Source organism: Rhinatrema bivittatum, chromosome 19 (assembly GCF_901001135.1).
Source record: "Rhinatrema bivittatum chromosome 19, aRhiBiv1.1, whole genome shotgun sequence".
NCBI lineage: Eukaryota > Metazoa > Chordata > Amphibia > Gymnophiona > Rhinatrematidae > Rhinatrema > Rhinatrema bivittatum.
In genome coordinates, this window is record NC_042633.1 from 30054564 (window position 1) to 30079962 (window position 25399).

Sequence of the window (25399 nt, forward strand, 5' to 3'; positions counted from 1 at the left end):
AGGATAGGCCCTACAGCCTTCTCCTTCACCAGAACTGCTCACAGTCAGCTCATGCTCTCTGGGTGAGAAACGCCATTCCTTTAAGTTTACATGCCCTGAGCCCACTAGGGTGGCAAACAAAAGATCCAAGAAAGGAAATCAAGAGACAAAGAGAGTTCCAAAACATGGTCTCCAACTGAGCAAAGGCTCTCAGGTCTCCTCTCTGAACCCAGGCGGCCCTCCTACAGACCCCATAGGCTTTAATAATAAACAGAACCCAGGGAACAGCCATGGACCTACTGCCCCTGGAAAGGTCAACTTAAGATCCCACACCCTAAGATGGTGGCAGGGCTTTATATCCTCTGAGAACAAACCATTCTAGATTCCTCCATGGGGGAGCTACAAAGCATATTAATTACTTCTCTGCTCTCTCCCCATAATAATGGAATATTCCTTTTGGGATCTGGTAGGATCTCCACATTCTGCCCCAGATTTTAACTTTGGGACAAAGTCCCAACTTTACCATACAATGCGCACAAAATATCACAATACACAAAGTTCAGACATACAAGGAATGCAAAAGGACAATCCATTTCTATTATTTAATCACCAAGCTCTAACCTGGGGTATGGGCACTCTGATTTACAGGCTTTTTATGCCACCTTGAGAAAAAACCAAGTTGAAATAAAGAAATCCCACACCACCATTTGCCTGGAAACATCTGAAACATTAAACTCCATTTCAATTGAGATTTGCCAAATATTTGTGCAAACCTCCTTTCTTATACTCAGGGGTCGATTTTAAAAGCGTTGCTTATGATAAAATGGCCACATACGCGTGTATGTGGGCTGCATGTGAGGAACGAGGATTTTAAAAGCTGTGATTTACGAGTGTGTATGCGCGTGCTCAACAAAAGATAAGGGGGCGGGGCATGGGTGCTCCAAGGCGGGGCCAACTGTTACGCGCTTAGCTCCATATTTTAAAACCGTAGGCCGCAGCACGTGGCAGCTTCTTATCAGCGTAACTTTACTGCTGCTCCTGATGGAGGAGCAAGTCTGCAGATCTCACATTTTGAGGGCTCACACGACAGGGTGAGGGGGTCCGGGTCAACTGAGAGGCCCTGCAGAATGAAGAACCAGAGGGGTCTGGATGACCTTGAGATCGACTGGGCAAACTGGTGGACTAATTAGAAAAATGGGGAATGTCCCTCGCATGAGCAGTTTTTGAAAAATCCACTTACCTATGTGCATTAAAGCTGGCAAGGTCCTCTGGGAGATACACGAAGTAGGTTTGCTCAAGTAATCTCTTAAAATTAGGAGCATACTTACGTGCGGTAGGCGTACTTTAAATCATACGCGCTCATTTTAAAATTAGCCTGTCAGTGAGGAATTACCATCATTGGCTTGCATCGACCTGGTACAAACTGCAAAACTCAAAATCTCCTCTTCTGTGTCATCCACTCCCCAAGTGGGACACCAAACAAATGATGCCTGAAGCAGAGGAACACTTCTGTCACTCCTGCCACCGGGCCCAGGTGGAATGTTCCAGAAAATTCTCAACCACCAGTACACCATTATTAATAAGCCCTTGCACAGCTTCTGAGGTGGAACTCTTGCATAGCTTCTGAAATAAAACCAATTAGATGGTGGATGCATGCACACTGCAAACTCAATAACCATACCCCAAACTTTAGACATTCAGACATTGAGTCCATTCCATTCTATAGGGAACAGAAAAAGTGTTCGGCACTGGATGAAAACCACAGCATTATTCTTTAAGACTCTCTCCGAAAGCATTCCACCCAAAAGAATCTGCAAACAAATAACATTAAATCATAGTAAACTTCCTACTCTGGCCAGCAACAACAAACTTCCAAAAGAAAGTTTATACTCCTATCTAACTCTACATGTCTTTTCCCATGAACACCTAATACACTCCATAACCCATCATTGTACCTCGTCAACAACACATATTGAGGTCAACATTTTTCAGGGATGTGCCCCTACAAACAGCACCACTAAATTTTCCTCTCCTTCATTAGTGACATCCAGCCTCTATTTATGGTTCCACTTCTTAGAACTAGAAAACACCCAACTGCTCTCTTCAACCTCCACGTACTTTCACAGGACACTCAAAGTCAATGCTTTTAAAACTCTATAGTTGTCACTAGCTGAAAAGAATAACACATTTATCAAACTACAGTAGTTGCAGCCGGTTCTCCATACACCTGGAATAGAAATGATGTTAATGATAAGACAATATAATCCAGAACAGTTGTTATACTGAAATCATTTTTTCCAATATTTTATTCATTTTTATAGCAAAGAGGGGTTTCGTTTTCTTAACAGACAATTTCTCAATAATAATTGAGCTCCTATCATCACATTCCCATAATGAAATCACAGTCTAAACATGCGATCTGTAAGGTTTCTAGTGATCAGTGACGAAAACTAAAATTAAACAAGCTAAATAACAGTGTAAAAAGAACAAATCAAAAATTTAGGATTATGGAAGAATGCATCATGGTGACCTGCAGCTTTTTTGACCCATTTAACTATTCAGGGCTTCTCAATTCAGATGAATCAGTCCAAATCTAACTCTCTAGTCTTAACCCAATGATGATATCTGGTCTGATCAAAACATGTCTCCTCTAAAAGGACCTACAAGAAAACAGAAAAAAACAACAAGGCTATACAAAAACAAGACAAGCATGATAAGGTTTCAAGGAAATCCAGTCCTTAGAGGTAGGTAAAGAGCAAGAAGTCCAAAGGGAAAAATAAAATTGTCTCTTCAATAATAGATTGTGCAGAGGGGAAAAACACAGTTCTATCAGATCTCCAATTGGCATGGGCAGCTTCTGCTGGAGTGATTTTTTGTTACTTTTGCTGAGGATATATATATATAGAGAGAGAGAGAGAGAGAGAGAGAGAGGTTAGGCTGTATGGATTCAGAGTTTTCACCCAGACACAGACTAGATTGAAGGCCACAGGCCAAGCTCTGAGTGAACTCCTGTTTACTGTCTTGCACTGTGAAATGTTTACAAACAGGTAAGTCTGTTTAGTCATTCCACTAAGTCTATGATGAGAAAACTAGCAATTAACTGATACTAAAGCCTGAGAGAGAGCATGAAGGCCGCAAGGCTGTGTCTGAAATCTGATAAGAACTCGGAGGGAGGGAACGCCGTTGCTTTCACAAGCGTTTGTAGTGTATAAGGAGAGACAGCGAGAAAGAGAGGGGAGAGAGCAAGCCCTGGACATGATGGTACAGCTGATCCTTTGGAAATGTAAGCTTTTTATATCTATGTAGTGATTGTTATTATCTACCATTACTTCTTCTATATGATCTGATTTTATTTGTTCTATCCTCTTATTGTGTGTGGCTCTTTGCGGTGGGAATTAGCTCCTGGGTTCAAGCCCCCAGGTATAATCCCAGTAATTGTGTGTGTTTCTATGAGATTAGCCCCCCCCCCCCCCCCCCCCAGGTCAGAGCCCTTGGGCAGGATACCAGTGTGCATGGTCTGAACCCATAACAGCTTCTTGCCTTCCAAGTTAATAAATCTGGTAGAACAGATTAGCAACTTTATTCTAACACAGATTCTTCAGGGAGGATGGTCTCAACAGGAGGTTTCTTATGTGGGAGATAACTTCCAATAAGGAGGTGGATAGGTTTGCAAAGACATGACATAGAGTATTTGGTCTATGATACAGCTAGGAGCATGATGAGACTGCATCATAGCATCTGCTTCTGGAATTTCCCCAGGAACATACAAGAATATTTTAGCAATGTCATGTCCAGCCGTCTCTGGATGACATAAGCCTGGAAAATACTGCTGTCCATAAGCATGGCAAGTTTTATCAACTGGGATTGGGTCAATATAATCTTTACAGGTATCACACACCCACTGCATTATCAGGATACCCTGATCATAACCACGTTTTAGTTGTCCCATCCAAGTGGGATAGTCCTGATCGATCATAGGCACCACCTTAGTCATCCACATCTGTAACCATAAAGCCTGAATCCATTGTTTCCCCCACCGGACATCCAGAAAACACATCTGGGAATGCTTCCTTCATAGGTCTGATTACTTCAGCCACCACTTGTTCTTGCCTTGCAGCATATATACTTGTATGTTATTGCTCTAAAGATTAACATCATCTTCACATCTCTCTATTTCTGCTGCCCATGGATCAATAATGGACAAACATGGATCAGGTACAATCATGTGCTATATTTGCTGACCCTGACATTGTCATTCTGCACTCAGGGCACAATCTATAGCCCGTTGATCTTCCAAAGTCAGGTCTCTCACAGCCCTTCCCAAGGCTTTAACCTTTTCAGATGGTCCATGCAGATCACTCATTCCCTCCCTAGAGTCCACATGAGCTTCATACACAGACACAGTCACTAACTCCAGGCAAAGTTATTCCTATACCTGCAGCAGGTTCTCACCTAGCTACACACATGGTGGTGATGAGGCCTTCATGGCACAGTACCCAATGGCTCCAACCCATCCAGGATCAGCCTTAACTGCTTTAAATCTCAGTCTCGATACATTGCAGTCCCAATCTCAAGCACTCTCTTCTCTGAGTTCTCTGACAAATGAAAATTCGGTTTAAGAGAAAATTTCCCTTTTCAAAGAAATAGGGCTTTGCATATCTCAGGCACATCTTCCTCTCACTCCGTCTGTGCCGCGCCTTACTCCTCCTTGTTAACTTATGAAACTTCTACTTCACCATCTTTCCACTTGAATTGATTCTTATATCCTGGATTTGAAATATGTTATTTGGGCTTATTAAGTATTTATCATGTTCCGTTTTTGAAGTATTTATTTATTTATTTATGTTCTATTTAGAGTAATGTTATGTTTCTCAACGGGCAAGTTCATAGTCCCGGTTATATCAGTATTCACCTGTCTCTCACTCTGTTCCATGTAATGCTCAAATGCGATGTTATGGTTCATTGTAAACCGATGTGATTTGTAGTCCTTACAGGAATGTCGGTATATAAAAGTCAAAAACAAATACATAAATAAATGCTTTTCACACCCATCAAGGCAAACGTCATCAATGTGGTGTACTTGCTGACATAGATTCTTTCACTATTGCATTAGATTGGTCAGCAAATAATGATGATCTCTGATGACACTTGTGCACACGCAATAAGACATTGCTCATGCTACTTTTGCACACTTTACTTTTTCGTTATGTCCCCGCGTCAGGAATGGCGGCCATCTTAGATGAATGTCTCACTTCACAAAAGCATAGTGGTTTCAGCTCAAAACACAGGAAAAAACATTCGGAAACAATTCAAAACATTTTCTTCACAAAAATGTTTTCTTAAGCTGCCCCTAGAAAAGTCAATTTAAGATTCCACAGCCTAAGATGGTGGTGAAGGTTTATATCCTCTGAGAACACACCATTCTTGACTCCCACATGGGGGAGCTACAAACCCACATTAACTATTTCTCTATTCTCTCCCCATAACAATGGAATATTCATTTGAGTTTCTGGTAGAGGTTTGGTAGGTCTGTGCATATAAATCCCCAGTGACCCTACAGTACTTATTTCTGATCCTCTGGGGCTCTCATGATCCTGTGGTGAGCTTATGTGACTTTTTTTCTATTTATTTAATTTTCATAAAAGAAGAAAACTAAACATGGTCCAAGCAGAGATCCACAAATATTGGGTGGAGTTGGGTGGCATGAAGAACAGAAAGTAATAAAAGCAATTTAAAAAGTCCCTCAGAAATTACATAAAAATAGCAGGTCAATAGCACATCCTGCAAGGCATCCATAAGACTGAAAATCAAAACTGAAGCACTAACAACATCGAAAAGAAGTAATGGAACTGGTCTATGACAGAAGGACAGGGTAGGAAGAAAGGAAGGAGGAGTTTTATTCCAGTTATTACTTGTATACCAGAGAACTAGCATATAAGATCAGCACAACACAGTGTACCACACAAGTCACTATAGGACAAGATAAAAGATTCAAAATAATAACATTTAAATAACGATCACTCAGAAAATCCGCCGTATGATGGAATAGGCCAAAGAGAGCTATAACATCTGAAGCCTGTCTTATCTACACCGTTTTAGAGTCGTCCATATTGGATAGGTGCTATATATATACAAAATAATGTTAAAGCAACAGAACTGCAGGGCACCGTGAGTTAATCTGGAAAGAGGGAATGGAACAGCTATTTATACCTGCTGTAATGTACAGACCTCCATCTCAGACAGAAGAAATGGCTCGAGATTTAGTGGAGGATGGTCCCTAAATTCCTATGACATGGGAGGTGCTATTACTAAGGGAATTCAATCTGCCGGCTCTACAGTGTTATCTAGAAGCAGGGAAATCCTGGATTGTGGGCAGGAAGAAGTGTTCCAGCAGCTGGAAACAGAACGGACACATGACGGGATCTTCAGTTTACAAAAAGTGCTTATGTCATAGTGCAGCATCACCTGGGATCCAGTAATCCCAGGATGGGACGCTTCAGTATGAAAGGTGGCTAGTTCAAAGCTAAAAAACTAGCTAATATGTAACCCCATCATCAGGTGGCCACTTAAAACTGATGGGGCCATAAAAGATTGGTTTTTCTAGGGCCTGGTTCTTTTACTGATGGGGGTGGGAGGGAGAGGACGACTCCTCCAGGACCCTAGGGGGCAGGGGTGACACAGTCATTTTCCCCGGGAGAGGTGTACTTTTTTTCTGTCCCTTCTGATGGAGGTGAGTGTCACACAACCACCACAGGGGACTCTGCGTGACGTCTATTCTGCTGAATATATGGAACAAGTTACCTGGCTAATCTTAGCTGGATATCTTGCCCACTAAATGGCCTACTGAATATTGGTTTCAATAAGTTAATATTCAAAGTGTTCGGCTAAGTTTTGGACTTAGCCAGACAAAATGCAGCATTGACTGTTTCCCCTCAAGTCAATGGCTGAATTTTAGGCAGGTAAAGTTGTTACCCAGGAGGTGCCATGGAGAGGGCTCAGAGGCAATGTTTAGCCAGTAAGCGCTGAAATTCATCGCTGACCGCTGAAAGTCTGGCCAGAAAAATTACTGTCCAGGAACCTTTAGCAGAACCCTTAAGAACATAAGAACCTGCCATGCTGGGTCAGACCAAGGGTCCATCAAGCCCAGCATCCTGTTTCCAACAGTGGCCAATCCAGGCCACAAGAACCTGGCAAGTACCCAAACACTAAGAAGATCCCATGCTACCAATGCAATTAATAGCAGTGGCTATTCCCTAAGTAAACTTGATTAATAGCAGTTAATGGACTTCTCCTCCAAGAACTTATCCAAACCTTTTTTGAACCTAGCTACACTAACTGCACTAACCACATCCTCTGGCAACAAATTCCAGAGCTTTATTGTGCGTTGAGTGAAAAAGAATTTTCTCCGATTAGTCTTAAATGTGCTACTTGCTAACTTCATGTAATGCCCCCTAGTCCTTCTATTATTCAAAAGTGTAAATAACCGAGTCACATCTACTCGTTCAAGACCTCTCATGATCTTAAAGACCTCTATCATATCCCCCCTCAGCCGTCTCTTCTCCAAGCTGAACAGCCCTAACCTCTTTAGCCTTTCCTCATAGGGGAGCTGTTCCATCCCCTTTATCATTTTGGTTGCCCTTCTCTGTACCTTCTCCAGTGCAACTATATCTTTTTTGAGATGCGGCGACCAGAATTGTACACAGTATTCAAGGTGTGGTCTCACCATGGAGCGATACAGAGGCATTATGACATTTTCTGTTTTATTAACCATTCCCTTCCTAATAATTCCTGCAGCAGTCAAAAAAGCAAACAGAATGTTGGCAAAAGCTGAAGAGGTTAGGGCTGTTCAGCTTGGAGAAGAGACGGCTGAGGGGGGATATGATAGAGGTCTTTAAGATCATGAGAGATCTTGAACGAGTAGATGTGAATTGGTTATTTACACTTTTGAATAATAGAAGGACTAGGGGGCATTACATGAAGTTAGCAAGTAGCACATTTAAGACTAATTGGAGAAAATTCTTTTTCACTCAACGCACAATAAAGCTCTGGAATTTGTTGCCAGAGGATGTGGTTAGTGCAGTTAGTGTAGCTGGGTTCAAAAAAGGTTTGGATAAGTTCTTGGAGGAGAAGTCCATTAATGGCTATTAATCAAGTTTACTTAGGGAATGGCCACTGCTATTAATAGCATCAGCAGCATGGGATCTTCTTAGTGTTTGGATACTTGCCAGGTTCTTATGGCCTGGATTGGCCACTGTTGGAAACAGGATGCTGGGCTTGATGGACCCTTGGTCTGACCCAGCATGGCAAGTTCTTATGTTCTTATGAGATTGGGCGTGCGCTGATAGGTGGGACGGTGAGGGCATGAAAACACTCCATTCTAGCAATGTCTTGATGATATGAGCAACCCAAGTGGTCTTCAGCTGAGTATAATCCTGCAGGCTTTCTAGCCTTCTGGCAGCAATCAAGGTATCTTTACCAGCTTCAGCTGGAAATCATTCCATTCCTCCCCAACCCATCTGACTTCCAATGAAGCCTCTCATGCCCGCTCACCTTCACAGGTGGGCTTGGGGAAATCCCACTTGCCGACCTTGGTGCAGAAGCTGCGGCTGCTTCCTACCAGCCGGAAGCCGGGATCACAGCGGAACTCGATCCAGGTGCCTTCCACCGGCCCACGGCCCATCTCGTGTGGCTGTGCGTGGCCATTCTCCAGTTTCAGGTACATGCGGGAACAGGTGCGCACTGAGGGAGAAAGAGCAGACAATCTGCAAGCGATAAGGGATCCCTCTCGCCCCAGGAGGTTGGGCGAGAAGTGAACAGTCACCGCATATAAAACCTGCATCCATTCTACGTCCCCTGTGCTTGAGCTCTGATTGCCAGCTCTGTTCCTGAAGCTTTTCGTGAGGCTTTGGGTGACGTCATTCTATTTTCTCCCCCTCCCCTCCCTGCTTCAGTTCTAATCACCAGCTCCGTCCGTGACTCTGCATCTGACTTCAGGGTGAAACACTATCTCCTTGTTCCTCACATTTAGCCCTGGCTCTTTCACTGACTGTGTGTGTGTGCATCTTCGGGGTGAGGCCCTTTCTCTCTCTATACCTCACATCTGCCATGGACGCGTACAAGCACGAGTACTCACAACAGCGGCTGGGGAGGTGAGGCTCTGTCCAGGTGCCATTAGCGAGACACTTCCTCACTTTGGGGCCTACGATCTCCCGGTCGCCACGGCACACGTACTCAATCTCATAATCGAGGGGCAGGAATTCCACATCCCGGACCTGCTCTGGGGTGAGACCCCGATATCGGATACCTCCTTCCCGAGGAGGGTGGATAATTCTGCATCCTAGAGAGAGAGAGGGTCCGATGTAATAAGCTGCGCCAGGCGGAACGCACAGTTTCACGTGCGTTTGGGCAAACGTTTTCTTAGGCATAACTTCACTCATGATTTAAAGAGGATTTTAGTGCACAAAACTTGTGCTCATGAGTGTGAGTAGAAATTAGCCCACCTCCATGTAAGTCTGGTGTTAATTAAGGCATCAGCTCCCAATGCAGGGAGGTGTACTCAGACTCCAAAGTGAGAGATGGAATAAAGTTAACTCCCATTTCTGGGGACTAACGAGAGCCTAGGATGCTCTGCCGGCAGGATCGCAGACCTGGAACCCCAGGACTGGGACCATGCTGGCACCGCACCATCAAGGAAAACCTGCTCCCAAAATGTAAGTTAAGTTTTATTCCACCTCCACCCAGGAGATCAAGCCTAAAAAAAAAAAAAAGTGAGCCAAGCACCTCCAGGGCCTCGTTGGGCCCCTCTGACCCCAAAATATGAGCTGGGACCAGGGGCCTCCCCCACCCCCACTCACCACTTTCTTGGGAGTCTGGCAGGACGAAAGGGGCAGGAGTGATACTGTGATCACAGCAGAATACGATTACAGCTTAAAAAAGGTCAAGAGCCCGGACAATTGCCAGGTTCTGATGCCGGGCCTTAGTTATGGCCCTGGGGGCAGGATGCAACAGAATTTGTTGCTGTAACTGCTCTGTCTCCTGGTTTTGTATTAAAGGATGGCTGCCCTTTTGGAATAAAGTTGGTTTTACTGATTAGGCTTTTGATTGTGCTCACATTCCTGTAGCCTGCCTTAGCTCTGCTTCAGGTGAGAAAAGTGAAAGCTGTGTTCTCCCAGTACCGTTTTCCTGCTCATTCATCTGTGGGCAGCGTTTCACTTTCTCTGTCAGTTGTTAGAAAATGGGCAGCTCGGATACCTTTGTATTGTGCATGGTCACAGGAGGAAATGGTTTGCACTGCAGGCAGACTCTGGCTTTTTGCGGTTTCCAGTTAAGCTTTTGTCTGCACTTTTTCTTTTTCTAATTTTGGTCTCCTATACTGTATTTGGTAAGCCTTATCTGCGTTTTGCAAGTGTGACCCCCCAAGGTTAGGTAATCTGCTAGCAGGTTCCTGTGTAGGGGGGTCTGCAGCAGTCCAGATTTTTCTGTTTTCCAATCTGCACTTTCCAATAGGAGGCTGTATTGTATTCCAAGGCAGTAGTGGCTCCTGTACTCAAGAAGGCGCATTAAGAGTTAACATGCCAAAACACTATTAGTGCAGGCCCAATGGTTTTCAGTGGGTTCTACGCACTAAGTCAGTGCATTTTGGTGCGTTAACACCATGCACCTTTTTGAACAGGAGCCTATATTTACATTGCAGTCTGATATTGGGCCTTATGCCTCGTGCCCACCCATGTTAACCTTGAGCCCAACCAAAAAATCAGTTCTGGCTACAAAACTAACGAAGAGTAAAGTCTGTTTATTTTGTTGCTGCTGTGGAATCCTGTGACTCGTCTTTGTGGGATTTTTATTGTGAATTGACTGCTGGTACCACAGAAGAATAAATATGTTAGAATGTATTTATTTTAACTATAAACCCTGATTAAGAAACCCCCAGGGTGATAGATTCGAGGCTGGGGTCTGCTAATGCAAGGTGAGGAAGAAAAGACTGAAGATTTGTGTGCAGTCTTAATGGGCACAGAGAGGAAAGGGCTGTGTTTGTATTTCCTCTATCAAGCAGTAAGATTATTGCCCTTAGTCTCTGAGCTAGGTCCAGTCCAGCATCTACTTGATCCATTGCATTTTTTTTTAACACAGAGAAATTGTGCCAGGACCACAAAAACCTAGCATCAGACCTCATATATTTTATGTGCCCCAGTTTGGGGTTAGAAAAGGAACCAAAACATGCTGGCTTAATTAACTTCCAGCTTTTTTAAATCCTTTTGCTGTATTTCCCCAATAGTTTCTTCCTTCAAAAAAGTGCAAACATAATCCCTATACAGATGCATGTGTGCATCTGTCCGAGCAGGAGTGCCTACCTATGGAGGAATCTCTTGCTGTTGTGGCCAGTACTGGGTGTGCTTATGTATACCAGGGTATGCAAATGTATATGCACTCATGGGTCTATATGGAGGAGGATGTTAGTACGTGCCGAGTATACCGCAATGTGTACATCTGGATGCCAGTGCTTCCCTTCTTTGTGTTTTGTGACTGCAAGGTCCTTTTGTAATATGGGTATGCGTATGGGGTGGATTAGCCTATCGGGGCTTCGAGCATGGCCCCGGTGGGCCGGGCCGGCCAGTCACATGACTGGGGTTGCTCACAGCGGCCCCATAAGATCCAGCTGACCCTGGATCTTAAACTCCAACATTTGGTGGCGCTGTCTTTGAAGTCTATTATTATTATGTTTTAAAAAAAACAAGTTTTGTTTGGCCCGTGTCAGGCAGAGCCATATGAGTTTGGCAATGTCAGTGCATGAGCTGCTTTGCTAGTTTTAAGCTTTAAAAACTCATTTCTGAGCAATGTATGCAGCTCTTACCGAATGCTGTAACCTAATACTTTGAAGCTTGCATATAGAACATTTAGTTTGTTGTTAATGGGGATATGTTTTGTGAAATGTTTGTTTTTGTGCACTTCAGGTAATTGAGTGATTGAGCACCTTGGCCTGGATGTTTAACCAGTTGGGTGTTTTGTCTGGTCTAGGCACTTGTAGATATTGTTGCCAGTGCTGAAACAATTGTGTCATTCTTTCAAATAGCAACATTTGTTCTTTTCATTTTGCAAATAGTAACAATTGTGTCATTCTTTCAAATAGCAACATTTGTTCTTGCAAATAGTAACATTGTATCCCTTTGTAATTGTTTAAGTTCCTAATCTCTGGTAACACATTGTATCTGATGAATTGAGCTGGTTCACTTATTTAAAGGTTCTTTAGTGACTAGAAAAAAAGTGTGTGTCTACTTACAAGTTACTCTTGATCCTCTGTTTATAGCTGCGCAAGTCTTGTCGTACACGTGTGTGTACATTAAATTATTATGGTATGTACTGTCTCATGTCTGTTGCTTTTAATTAATCCAAAAAGTAATAAAGGTTCTTTCAAAAACGTTTGCATACACATTTACCATTAGTGCTCTTCTCCCCTTCGATGGGATTTGCTTTGGTAGATATGGAGATATATATATATATATATACATATACACACTGTATATATAATATGAGAGATGCAACCAAACGGGGGGAGGAAGGGTAGCAGCTGATTGCTTGGAAGGAAGGGGGCCTGCAGCTGTGTTTGTGCACTCCTGGTCTGGGGCAGGCTCTGCTACTTAGTTATTTAGAAAAACATGAACCTTATGTTGGAGATTGTTTGGCTGAGCTCTGCCAGGCACCAGGTCACGTGATATACCTCCGAAGGGTCAGTGTGGCATGCTTTTGGGAACTGTTGAAACGCGCGCCGCAGGGAACACAAGGGAGTCAGATACCCCATGGGCTGGTTTTGAAAAAAAAAAAAAACCAAACAAACTCCCCGGGCTAATATTTTCCTGCAATCCACCCCTGTACCTGTGGTGCTGTTCTGTTTGATGGTGCCACATTGAGTCTGAGTGAAAAGGCAGAGGATGGGTACAGCTTTCATCCACCAAGACATGGCTCTCTGAGGAATAAAGAGACATTAATCAGTCACGAGTTTCTGGTCTCAGCAATACAGGTCTATATCAGCAGCAGTGATGTTAAAGTGACAAAGGATCAGCCTCAGACTGGGGGTCTCTGCAGCTGTAGGACTAGCGGTGATGTGACAGTGACAGACAATGCATGGGAATCTGTCGGACCCTGTAGTTACAGGACTCGAGCACTAGAAGTGATGTGCCAGTGTCGCCCTCAGCAGGAGACTCTGGGACCCTGCCACAACAGTTATAGAAGTTCAGCGGAGACTGTGGAGCCCTGCAGATACAGGTCAGTACTTCCAGGAGGGACGTACAGAAATTTAAGTTAACAAAAAATACATAAGCTGATACTTTTTTTTTTTAATCGGACTAACGTAAAACATAGCTTGACTGGATTAAGTTAGTTCAGTAAAAAGGTATCACCTTATATCATTTCTTTTGTCTGCTCTTATATATTCACCTTTATTTCCTGCATTGAGTGGACTAACATGGCAGCATGCTACTTAATCCAGGAGTGATTTGACTCAGTAGAAGCCTGTAGTACCTCGAAGAAACTAACAGGCTCAGCAGGAGGAAAAGGGGATAACTAAAGGCTAGAGGGGGTAACTCACTGATGCAGCTGTCACTACCCTTAACCAATAAGCCTGAAACCTTTGATGCAACTCCAGCATTGCTCTCTGCTTCAACGGCAAGAGGTAACGGGGAATTGGACTCAGACAGCAAGCAATAAGGGCCCTGACTTTGAGGGTTTGGGAAACTAAGTATGGGGGAGACCTGTATGGCATGGCAGATGCTACCATAAGCTTGCTGGGCAGACTGGATGGACCGTTTGGTCCTTTTCTGCCATCATTTATATGTTCCTATATATCACTAGGAATGTGATATGGCAGTAACATGCTCAGTGGGAGACTGTAGGATGCTGCAGACCTAGGTCTGTATCACCAGGAGTTGTGGGACAATAACAGGGCTGTATCATTGTTTGTACTCAATAAAAATTATCACAGCCTGCAGAGGATCCAGTTGAATAAACAGAAATCAGACCAGGAAGCTGAAAAGTGCAGTTCATACAATGGCCACATGATGGCAGCATACTTCCACAAGGCATTAGACTCAGTCTTTCACTGGATAGAGATCTTACAGGCCGCACCTTGTGAGTCAGTGGGACTCAAGGGAAAATCACAGAGTAATCCTCTTCCTTTACTAGGGAGGGATGATTTGGAGTAAAGACAAGTAGGACATACTAAAAGAGCACCCTGTTGAAGTACAGAGGGCCTGTCCTGGGTATAATTCTGCTGAACCATGGCACTGACCGGCTGATACCCTCCAAAATCCACACAAGGGATAAGCATATGGCTACAATTCAGTAGGAAAAAGCTGAGCCAGGGCTGGTTATCCATCCAGTGCATGCTTTCTTCTGAACTGTTTAAACAGTTTTGTCCATTTTGTTTCCACCAAGTGGCCTTCATACAATTATAAATGGTACATGCTGGATGTTGGATATCAAACCAGGAAGCCCTACTGAATGCTTGGTTGGGAAACCGGGCTCCAAGTGAAAGTCTGATAATCTTCTGTCCTTCTCTATATTAGAAAAGCACACACATACAACTTACACAGAAGTACACTCACCACTAACACAAATATCACCGAAAACGCAGAGGTGTACATACATACACAAACTACATCACACACAATCACTAACATGATCACATACACAGAGGTACACATGCCACAAACACAAATCTCACCGAAAATGCAGAGGTGTACATACATACACAAACATCACACACAATCACTAACATGATCGCACACACGCCAGAAACACAAATCTCACCATAAACGCAGAGGTGTACATACACAAACTACATCACACACAATCACTAACATGATCACACACACAGAGGTACACTCGCCACAAACACAAATCTCACCGAAAATGCAGAGGTGTACATACATACACAAACTACAGCACACACAATCACTAACATGATCACGCACACAGGGGTACACTCGCCACAAACACAAATCTCACCATAAACGCAGAGGTGTACATACACAAACTACATCACACACAATCACTAACATGATCACACACACAGGGGTACACTCGCCACAAACACAAATCTCACCGAAAATGCAGAGGTGTACATACACAAACTACATCACACACAATCACTAACATGATCACACACACAGAGGTACACTCGCCACAAACACAAATCTCACCATAAACGCAGAGGTGTACATACATACACAAACTACATCACACACAATCACTAACATGATCACACACACAGGGGTACACTCGCCACAAACACAAATCTCACCGAAAATGCAGAGGTGTACATACATACACAAACTACAGCACACACAATCACTAACATGATCACGCACACAGAGGCACACACGCCAGAAACACAAATCTCACCGTAAATAAATGACATCACACACACATAGTTACTAACATGATCACACCCATAAAAGCTCCAACACAAAACACGAATTGGGCCTGAGCAACTCAAAAGGAGCTCCACACCTCCAAAGTATTCCATAACCCCAGGGGGGGGGGTCTTGTGAACACCCCCCCCCCCCCCGTCGACTCTAAAGGTGACCCCAAAATACAAAAATATAAATAAATAAAATCCAAGCTGCATAGCAACAGCCCCTCCCCCCCTTCCCAACCCCACTGGCCTCCAAAGCCTCCCCCTGCCTCACAAACAAGCCCCCTCCCTAGGCTCCAGGACGACGCTGTCTGAACAAAATGGTGCTGGCCCAGAGCCTAGGGGAGGGGGCGGTTCACAAGACCCCCAGCTTTTGAGACCCTTTGGGGCAGGCTGCTCGGGCCCCTCTAACATGATGGCAGCCCCAGGTGAAGGGACCGCCAGTGCGTATTTTGTTTTGGGGGGGGGGGGGGGGGGGAGAGCAGCAAAGCTATGGCATTTTCCCTGGTGGTCTTTTACTCCACTGCGGTACCGAAGACTGCAGTTTAGTGAAGCCCCGCGGTATTTTCCCCTCTGGAGAAATTACCGTGACTTAGGAAATGACCCCCACAGAGAGATGCATACAGAGCTCCAAATCTGATCCCACACACACAACAATCCTCATCACAAGCTCAGACCCAGCCACACAAGCACAACTCCCTCCCATGTACAGAGGTACTCACATGCCCCCCACCCCACCCCATACATGCAGTCCAGAAACCCACATACTCTTATTTCATCTACCGAGCCTCCAGTGTAGCAAACACCACCCAACTTGCCCGGCTGACCCAGACAAAAATCCCCAGACATCAGCCACATATACAACTCTCACCCACACACTCCTACAGCTAGAACTAAGCATTTACATAATGCTACAAGGTCAGTGCAAAGAGAGAGTCCCTGATCCATAGAACTTACCATCTACTGCAGCCAGACAGTCAGGCCACCGAATCCCCACAGAGGCAAATCCAAATGCACTGCAACTCACAAGTTACATGCACACACCGCAACCCTCCCTTAGATATTCACCTTCGTAACCGGTGGGAAGAAGGAAAGAAAGTGCCACTGATGGAGCAGCCCGGGAACAATGTCCACTTCTTTGGCCAGTCAGTATCTCCCAGGTGACATTACCCAGCAGAACCAATCGGGAGCTGACAGAGGGCTCACGTGATCCTGCAAGAGAAAAAAGCACCAGCACAGGTTAACAAAGCCTAGAGTGTACATGGCGTTCCCACGCCAAAGCCAATCAACTAGATTTTCTCCAGGCCCAGTGTGCCCATTCCTGAGCGAGTGTCCACATTTCCAGAACTCAACTCGGGCTGCCTTCTTTCAAAGGGCAGGAAAGATTTTTTTTCCTTCAGGGCTCAAGGGATTAGTCTCACCAAAGACGCGCCACAAAATTGCAGAAATTACGTACCTGATAATTTCGTTTTCCTTAGTGTACACAGATAGACTCAGGACCAATGGGTATAGTGTACTCCTGATAGCAGTTGGAGATGGATCAGATTTCAATCTGACGTCAGCCCTAGTACATATACCCCTGCAGGAAGTGCAGCTCTTCAGTATTCTCCTCGAAAAGCATTGTGGATATATGTGTGACTGATTAATTTGAATAACTTGAATAAATTGATTAACTTTATAACTTGATTAACTTGAACTGGTTGAATTGGCTATAGCTGGAGACCGCCAGTGCCCTTAACCGGGAAACGTCGACACCCGGCAGGATGGATGTCCTAGATGAAGGAAAGCATGCTCACCCTTGAATCACTCGCTCCCGGGGATGTCCCCCGAGAATTCCATGAGTAACGGCAGCTGTGGGTAGGATGCTGAGTCCATCTGTCTACTCTAAGGAAAACGAAATTATCAGGTAAGTAATTTCTCCATTTCCTAGGGTGTAGCAGATGGACTCAGAACCAATGGGATGTATAAAAGCTACTCCCGAACTGGGTGGGAGGCTGCCCGTGACCCACTTAGTACTGCCCTTGCAAAAGCCGTGTCCTCCCGAGCCTGAACATCCAGGTGGTAGAACCTGGAGAAGGTGTAGATGGAGGACCATGTCGCCGCCCTGCAGATCTCGGCGGGTGACAGCATCTTGGTTTCTGCCCAGGACACTGCCTGGGCTCTAGTAGAATGGTCAAACATATATCTCCCTTCAATGGGTTCACTACAGGTATCCTATATCATAGAATTATACACAATATACCCGTATTTCCTTATTAAATCATCTAAATACTTTATTACAATATTTAGTAATAAAAGTATTTAGATGATTTAATGAGGAAATACGGGTATATTGTGTATAACTCTAGTAGAATGGGCCTTGACTTGTAGAGGCGGCACCTTGCCTGCTTCAATGTAGGCTGCCTTGATGACTTCTTTGTTCCAGCGGGCTATGGTTGCCCGCGAGGCCGCTTCCCCTTGCCTCTTCCTGCTGTGAAGGACAAATAGGTGGTCCGTTTTTCGTACGGGTTCTGACATTTCCAGGTATCTGGATAGGAGTCTGCCGATGTTGAGGTGGCGTAGACTTCGAGCCTCTTCCACATTCTTATGCTCATCCGGCGATGGCAGCAAGATGGTTTGGTTGATATGGAAGTGAGACACCACTTTAGGGAGGAACGAGGGGACCGTGCGTAGTTGGATGGTTCCCGGGGTGAGCCTGAGGAATGGCTCACGGCAGGACAGTGCTTGTAGCTCCAAGATATAACGGGCTGAACAAACTGCCAGCAGGAATGCTGTCTTCAAAGTTAGTAGTCGGAGAGACAGGCCGCGGAGGGGCCTCCTGCTAAGAAATCTAGGACCAGGTTGAGGTTCCAAAGAGGTACCGGCCACTTTAGGGGTGGGTGGATGTGCTTGACTTCCTCTCAGGAAGCGTGAAACGTCCGGGTGAGAGGCTATGCTGTTGCTCTCGCTCTTGGTTCCGTAGCATGACAATGCAGCCACCTGTACCTTGATGGAGTTGAGGGACAATCCCTTCTGTAGGCCATTCTGTAGGAATTCCAAAATCATAGGAATTTTGACTGAACGTAGTATGATGTCGTAGTCCTTGCACCAGGCTTCGAATATTTTCCAAATCCTTATGTATGTTAGAGATGTGGAGAACTTGCGTGCTCGGAGTAGGGTGTCGATTACAGCCCCCGAGTATCTGCTCTTTCTCAGGCAAGCCCTCTCAATGGCCAGACTGTAATAGAGAATCGAGCTGGATCCTCGTGGAGGATCGGCCCTTCTTGGAGCAGGTCTCTGTGCGGAGGAAGTGACAGGAGATTCCCTGTCAGTAGTCTTCGCATCTCTGCATACCACGGTCTTCTTGGCCAGTCCAGGGCCACAAGAAGTACTGGTCCCCTGTGTAGTTGTATCTTGTGAATGATTGCGCCTAATAGGAACTGACAAAACAGCAAGGAAGGCTGCTTAATAAAGCCGTGAGAGCAGAAATACACAATAAGCAGCCAGATGTCCAATCTGTAAAAATTTATTGTGTAGAACCAAATATGTGCAAATGAGCCCGACTCCAGCCGAGTTTCGCCCTCTTTCAGTGGGGCTGCATCAGGGGTATTTGCATATATGAATTCTATATCCTCATCGAAATATTGTGTGTGAATTATGAAGCATACCCAATCCACCGAGCACACAGCGCAAATATTACAATGTAAAACTTGCAAATAAGTCGATGAAGGTTTCCCAATGTGGCGCTCCGGATCCTGAGTACTGCACAACCAATGTGGTATCTTTCAAAACAATTTGGAGGATCGGGGGAAGGGTCGCTGGTTTCTCTTATTCCTGTCCTCTGGTAGCCGCGGCAGTGGGGACTCGCCCCATTTGTCAGCCAGTTTCTCTAGTTCGCTGCCGAACAGGAGGGATCCCTTGAAGGGCATCCTTGTGAGTCTCGTTTTGGAAGATGCGTCGGCCGACCAGCTTCGGAGCCAGAGTTGCCACCTGGCTGCCACAGCTGATGACACACCTCTAGCTGCGGTGTGCACCAAATCGGAAGCTGCATCTGCGAGGAATGATACTGCTGGTTCCATGGCTTCCCCAGGGGTGTTGCTCCTGGTCTGTGATAGGCAGGCCCATGTTACCACGGTGCAGCAGGCCGCTATCTGTAGGAACATGGCGGAGACATCAAAGGACTGTTGTTTTTTTTTTGTTTGTATTTTCATTCTGCTTTTTAATTGATAGGGATAAGTTAGAAATTTTTTTAGCTCAGCTGAGTTTTTAGTTACAGGCACTTGGTCTACTTTTCTTATAATTGGGATGCCCTAATTCTAATGCATCATTAGTATCCTTTAAAGATACCTCTCTCCAAACCATGCGCTGCCGAGTGACTGTCGGATTTCCCATTTGTTCTCATTTAAAAGCTGCTCTATCTCCTTTTTAAAAGTTAGCGCCAGCAGTCTGGTTCCACCTTGGTTAACTTGGAGCCCATCCCTTCAGAAGAGACTCCCCCTTCCCCAAAAGGTTCCCCAGTTCCTAACAAAACTGAATCTCTCTTCCTTGCACCATCGTCTCACCCACGCATTGAGACTCCGGAGCTCTGCCTGCCTCTGGTGACCTGCGCGTGGAACAGGGAGCATTTCAGAGAATGCTACCCTGGAGGTTCTGGATTTCAGCTTCCTACCTAAGAGCCTAAATTTGGCTTCCAGAACCTCCCTCCCACATTTTCCTATGTCGTTGGTGCGCACATGTACCATGACAGCCGGCTCCTCCCCAGCACTGTCTAAAATCCTATCTAGGTGGGGCTGCATCTGCCTATCTAGGTGGGGCTGTATCCGCTAGCAAGGGTTTATGTTCAACTTCATCTGAAAGGCTGAAGCAATCAAGGGGAGATACTGCATCTGAGACAAACATGAAAAGGAAAGACATTTTCTACCTCCTCTGTTAAAATATTCTCTTTGCAAAGTTTAGAAGGATGATCCAGTTATGAAGCTCCTGGGCCTGGATATCTCCGGAAAAGAAGTCTCTCGGGGTCCCAGCTTCCTGGCTCCTCTGACCCTTGTTGGGATTGTCCACGTGGCTTGGCTATGAGGCAAGAACAGCTGTTAGTCCCACTACTTCCTTGGAGTGCAGACTTCTGTCTCTCCCTCTTGATAATTAGCTCTTCATTAGAAGAACTGATTGCAGGGCTGCCAGATACACTCCTCTTTTCCTGGCTGCAACTCCTGGCTGTCCCTACCCTCACACACAGACAGAGCCAGCCAACGTGTGCCTTTTCTATCTTAAATGGTCTCCCAGCATTCCTTTGTCTTCCTCCTCTGCTGGCTATGAAGTGCTGTTCTCTGGGCAGGCTAAATGGTACAGACCTTTTATCCAACTTGTTAACACTGAGTGCTGGATGCTGGTTCTTGAAGAACATTTGCCATTCACTGGAGAGCCCACAGGGGTTTTGACATATTTTTATATTCCTTCACCTTGGCTGCAGTCTCTGCAGGGTTGAAACCCCCTTTTTGGGCAGGTCCAAAACACATCACTCAAATCCAGACGAAGCTCAGCCCACATTGTAAGGCTCCAACACATGATACATTCGTGGGGACAGGATTCTAGTAGCTTGCTACACTTGCAACCCTGTGAGAGGGTCACAACTGCATCTTCCTTCTAGCTCTGTGATTCTGGAGAAGAAGCTCCAGATCAATGAAAGGCAGGGTTTTCATAACCTTCTCTTAAACCAAGCCCAAAGAGGCTGTGTAACTGGCTGCCTGTCAAAGAGTGTGTAACACCCTCTGACCAAAAGATGACCTTTAGTCACGGGAACCTTCTCAATTCCAATAACTCAAACCTAAAATCATCACCTTAATACAACCCATGCACAGTTTCTGTAGCACACGGGTGTTACACATGCAAAGCAGGTAATTTACATAGGGGGCGGCTTTTAAAAAAAGAACGCATGATATGGCAATATCGCATGATAAACAGCACTTAAAACACATTAAACACTGTTTATCGCTCATTATCGCCAGGGATGGTAACTTTCAAACAGGCGCACATATGCACGTGTGCGTTGGTGCATGCCCAGAGATGCGGCAATTTTATAACATGCGTGCGTATGTTATAAAATAGCCCTGGCATGCGTTTGTGTTGGCTTGATTTTTCAAGTGGATGTGCACAGCCAGGCAAAGTTGAGTCTGAGCTGCACAAGTGGGGTCATTTTCTAACAGGTGCGCTTCCATGCCATGACCAATTTCATCAGTTTGTCCACCAGTTTGCCCAGTCTACAGCTAGCTCTTCAACCCTCCCCTGGTTCTTTAAGCCTGCACTGCCCCCAGTTACCCCAGATCCATTAAACCCCTCAAGGATGCCTGTATTTTATTTGTTTATTTTTTGTTTTATTCACACCTCCTCCATAGCAGAAGTAAGCTTACATGGCACTGGACCTGGACGCATGCCCAAGCAGGTAGGTACTTGCATACACATCTCCTGGCCGTACCCCAGAATGCCCATGGCCCCCCCACACCATGCCCCTTTTTCCCTCTGATGCGAGATGTGCGCACGTCGGCACATATGCCCGCATCCCCCTGCTTTATAAAATAGGGTTGCACATGTGCTAGATGTACATCCCTCTACTGATTTTGGCGCACACGTCTCTTTTAAAAATTCACCTCTTATTGTGGCTTAGTAAATCTAGACCTCAGTTTGGGAGCCCACTGGGAACAGGGAAATCCCTACAGTAACCTGAATGTAATCCACTTTGAAGTGCCTGAAAAGCAGAATATAAAATCAAATAGATACATTCCAGCATAGGCTTTAGGCAGATAATGCCCTGGCTGTTCAGAAGAGTGTGCCTATGTGCAATTGTATAGCAGTCTAGTTTCTGTTTCTGTGTTTCTTGTTTATTTACTATATAGATTACCTGTATTAGTGCACTTCTCTGCAGCCTCTCACAAGAGCTGTAAGGGAGGGAGCTCTCTCTCTACTGTTTTGTTTAATCTAGTAATTTTATTCTACCCTGCCCCAAACCTTTACTAGTTTTGATTATATTTGAATTTAAAACAAGAGAGAACAGTAAGCGCTGACCTTTCATTGTCTTTGCATGGATACTCAGGCTTCTGGAGCCCTGGGAGGAAGAATTGCTCCATTTTTCAACACTTGAAAGGGGAATGAGGGCTCCTTTTATTTTATAAAGGGGTTGCTTTCCTCCCACTCACCACTGTCTTTATTTCCAAAGAAAGGACAGGCTGGGCAATGGGAAACAAGCAGCCTCAAGCAGGCTTCAGGAAAGCAGGCGGGGAGAGAAAAAGTGGCAACTGAAAGTCTATGCCAAAATGGAACATCTGTCCTCTTCTGGCTGGTACCCAAAAAGATGCAGAAACGAAGCAGCTGAAGCTTTTCTCCTGGCACCTCCTACTTCCGCACCCCACTCAAAATAAAATCCATCCTGCCACTGCTGGGCATGCAACCCATACCCCAGCACTGTCACCCCCCTCCCTTTTGAGGGAATCTTCAGTGGCTGCTGGCCACCATGACCACCAATCCTGTCTCAGCTGAAGCAGCCACTCTGGCCAGCAAGACCCCCCCCTCCTTCCACGTCAGAGGTGGCTGTACCACCAGCCAGTGAGAGACGCAGTTATATTACTGCTGTTATACCTCAGAGCAGGAAGAGATCAGGTTCCCAATTCCTCCCATCATTGCATCCACCTCTGTAGCAAGCAAACCAGTGCCCCCAAGATCCTATGCACTGGTTGCTCTGCTGGGAGGAAGGAAGGGCAGAACAAGCCAGGTGTAAGCATTATGGCTCTTTCCCATATGAGGTACATCCCTCACCCCCTTCCACAGGCTAACCCGGAAACATGAAGCTAGGTGCATATTTGGGGGGTGCACATTATGAGGCCCTTGTAAAAGCACTGGCCCAAGTGGTGGGTCCAGCTGCCATAGTGGAGGCCAACAGACTTCCTCCTCCAGATGCTGGCCGCCATGCACATGGCAATAGTGCATGGCATGGAGGTGGAGGGGGTCATTGTGCCAACAGAGCTTATAGAGATCCCCAGAACTAGGGTGATGCTCTCCAGTGCTGTATCCGAGGCAGTGCTGATGGGGAGTATGTGCAACCCCCCAGCGCCGTGATACCCCTGAAGTGTCAGGACAGGACTAGATGCCATGCCCTGGCCTCGAAGCTGCCTCAGGCAGGGGAAGAGATGAAGGGCCCCATGAGGGGGCCTACGAGCACACGTGTACACGTATGATTTAAAATACACTTAACGCGTGGATGTATGCTCCTAATTTGAAGCTGTTACGCGAGGAAATGTTCTTCACGTATCTTTCCTTAGGACTTCTTGGCTTTAACACGCACGAGTGAGCCAATTTTAAAACATGCGTGCATGACAGAAATAACCAGTTTGAACACTTAGTCCACCAGTTTGCCCAGTCTATCTCCGGTTCTTCGGCCTGCACACTCCCCCCACCCAGTCAGTTTTTAGCTATGAGTGTTTTTCAGACTTACCTGTGAACAAGAGCAGAAGTAAATATACTTGCCAGGTTCTTATGGCCTGGATTGGCCACTGTTGGAAACAGGATGCTGGGCTTGATGGACCCTTGGTCTGACCCAGCATGGCAGGTTCTTATGTTCTTATGTTTCTTATGTTCTTAGGTAGCAGCCCAACGCGCGCTGCATTCACCAGTTTTAAAATCGGGATTTACACACGTAAATGTCGGCTCTGCCCTGCCCCGCCCCTAATCTACCCCTTTTTATTGCATGTTCTCTTGCGTGCTCACGCGTATAATTTGCCGGTTTTAAAATAGGAGTTGCTCATGCTCGGCCCATATACTTGCATATATGGGTCTTTTAATGTGATCAACTCTTTTAAAATTCACCCTATGGTATGTTATAGTCCAGAGGAGGTGAGGTGCTTCCTGTGTTGGGAAGTAGGTATGCCCACCGGTTGTGCTTCAAGGCAAAGGAAGGTACCAAGTCTGCCACTTCTGAGCCTCCCTCATCACTCCAGCAGCTGCAAAGCCCTCCACCCCCAAAATCCACCAATACCCTCTGAGGTCTAAGGTCCTAGCATCTCTAATACTGCTGCTAGGACTCACTCTATCAACAAAACAGGGTATCCCTCTCCACTGCTGGAACAACTGTGGACACCCACCACATAGACGGTCAGCATGGCCAAGGACATCACCTCCAATATCACCTTGGAGGTACACAGGACCACTACAGAAAAGCCCCCAAATGCCAAGCTTTGGTAACAAGGTGGAGAATTTCCCACACATGACAGAGAAAGTGGTCAGGAAAACCAACAAGGCATGTCAGGAGGAGGATGAGGGCACAGCTTTTCAATTTTCTATCTCACAGAGAACTACCCGTCACCACAGCACCACTGAGGCTGCTACTCCTGAAAATGCCATCTTTGTTCATGTTGTACCAGGAGGTGACAGAAATCACCTCCATGGGGGGGGGGGGTTTGGCACACAATGATAATGAAAAAATGAAGGTGGTACACAAGTGGTGCAAACGAACATTGTAACAGTAATTACGGCAGAAAAGGACCAAAATGGTCCATCTAGTCTGCCCAGCAAGCTTCCCAAGGTAGTAACTGCTGCTCCATGCAGGTTACCCCCACGTTTCTGTTAAGGGTAGTAACTGCCGCTCTGTGCAGGTTACCCCCACGTTTCTGTTAAGGGTAGTAACTGCCGCTCTGTGCAGGTTACCCCCATGTTTCTGTTAAGGGTAGTAACTGCAGCTCCGTGCAGGTTACCCCCACGTTTCTGTTAAGGGTAGTAACTGCCGCTCTGTGCAGGTTACCCCCATGTTTCTGTTAAGGGTAGTAACTGCAGCTCCGTGCAGGTTACCCCCACGTTTCTGTTAAGGGTAGTAACTGCAGCTCCGTGCAGGTTACCCCCATGTTTCTGTTAAGGGTAGTAACTGCCGCTCCGTGCAGGTTACCCCCACGTTTCTGTTAAGGGCAGTAACTGCCGCTCCGTGCAGGTTACCCCCATGTTTCTGTTAAGGGTAGTAACTGCCACTCCGTGCAAGTTACCCCCACGTTTCTG

The 25399-nt window shown here is 45.7% G+C and overlaps 1 protein-coding gene across 1 annotated transcript in view; it reads right to left on the minus strand.

Annotated features, from left to right (window-relative positions):
• Window positions 1-2356: 2356 nt before the first annotated feature.
• LOC115080481 (gamma-aminobutyric acid type B receptor subunit 1-like) overlaps window positions 2357-25399 on the minus strand; it is a 40311-nt gene continuing 17268 nt past the window's right edge. The window contains exons 2-6 of the mRNA XM_029584680.1: window positions 16457-16600; window positions 12850-12940; window positions 9113-9316; window positions 8530-8718; window positions 2357-2639 (exon numbers count right to left, since the gene is read on the minus strand). Coding sequence (XP_029440540.1) covers window positions 2614-2639; window positions 8530-8718; window positions 9113-9316; window positions 12850-12934 — 504 coding nt within the window. The 5' untranslated portion in view covers window positions 12935-12940; window positions 16457-16600 and the 3' untranslated portion in view covers window positions 2357-2613. The remainder of the gene's footprint in view (window positions 2640-8529; window positions 8719-9112; window positions 9317-12849; window positions 12941-16456; window positions 16601-25399) is intronic.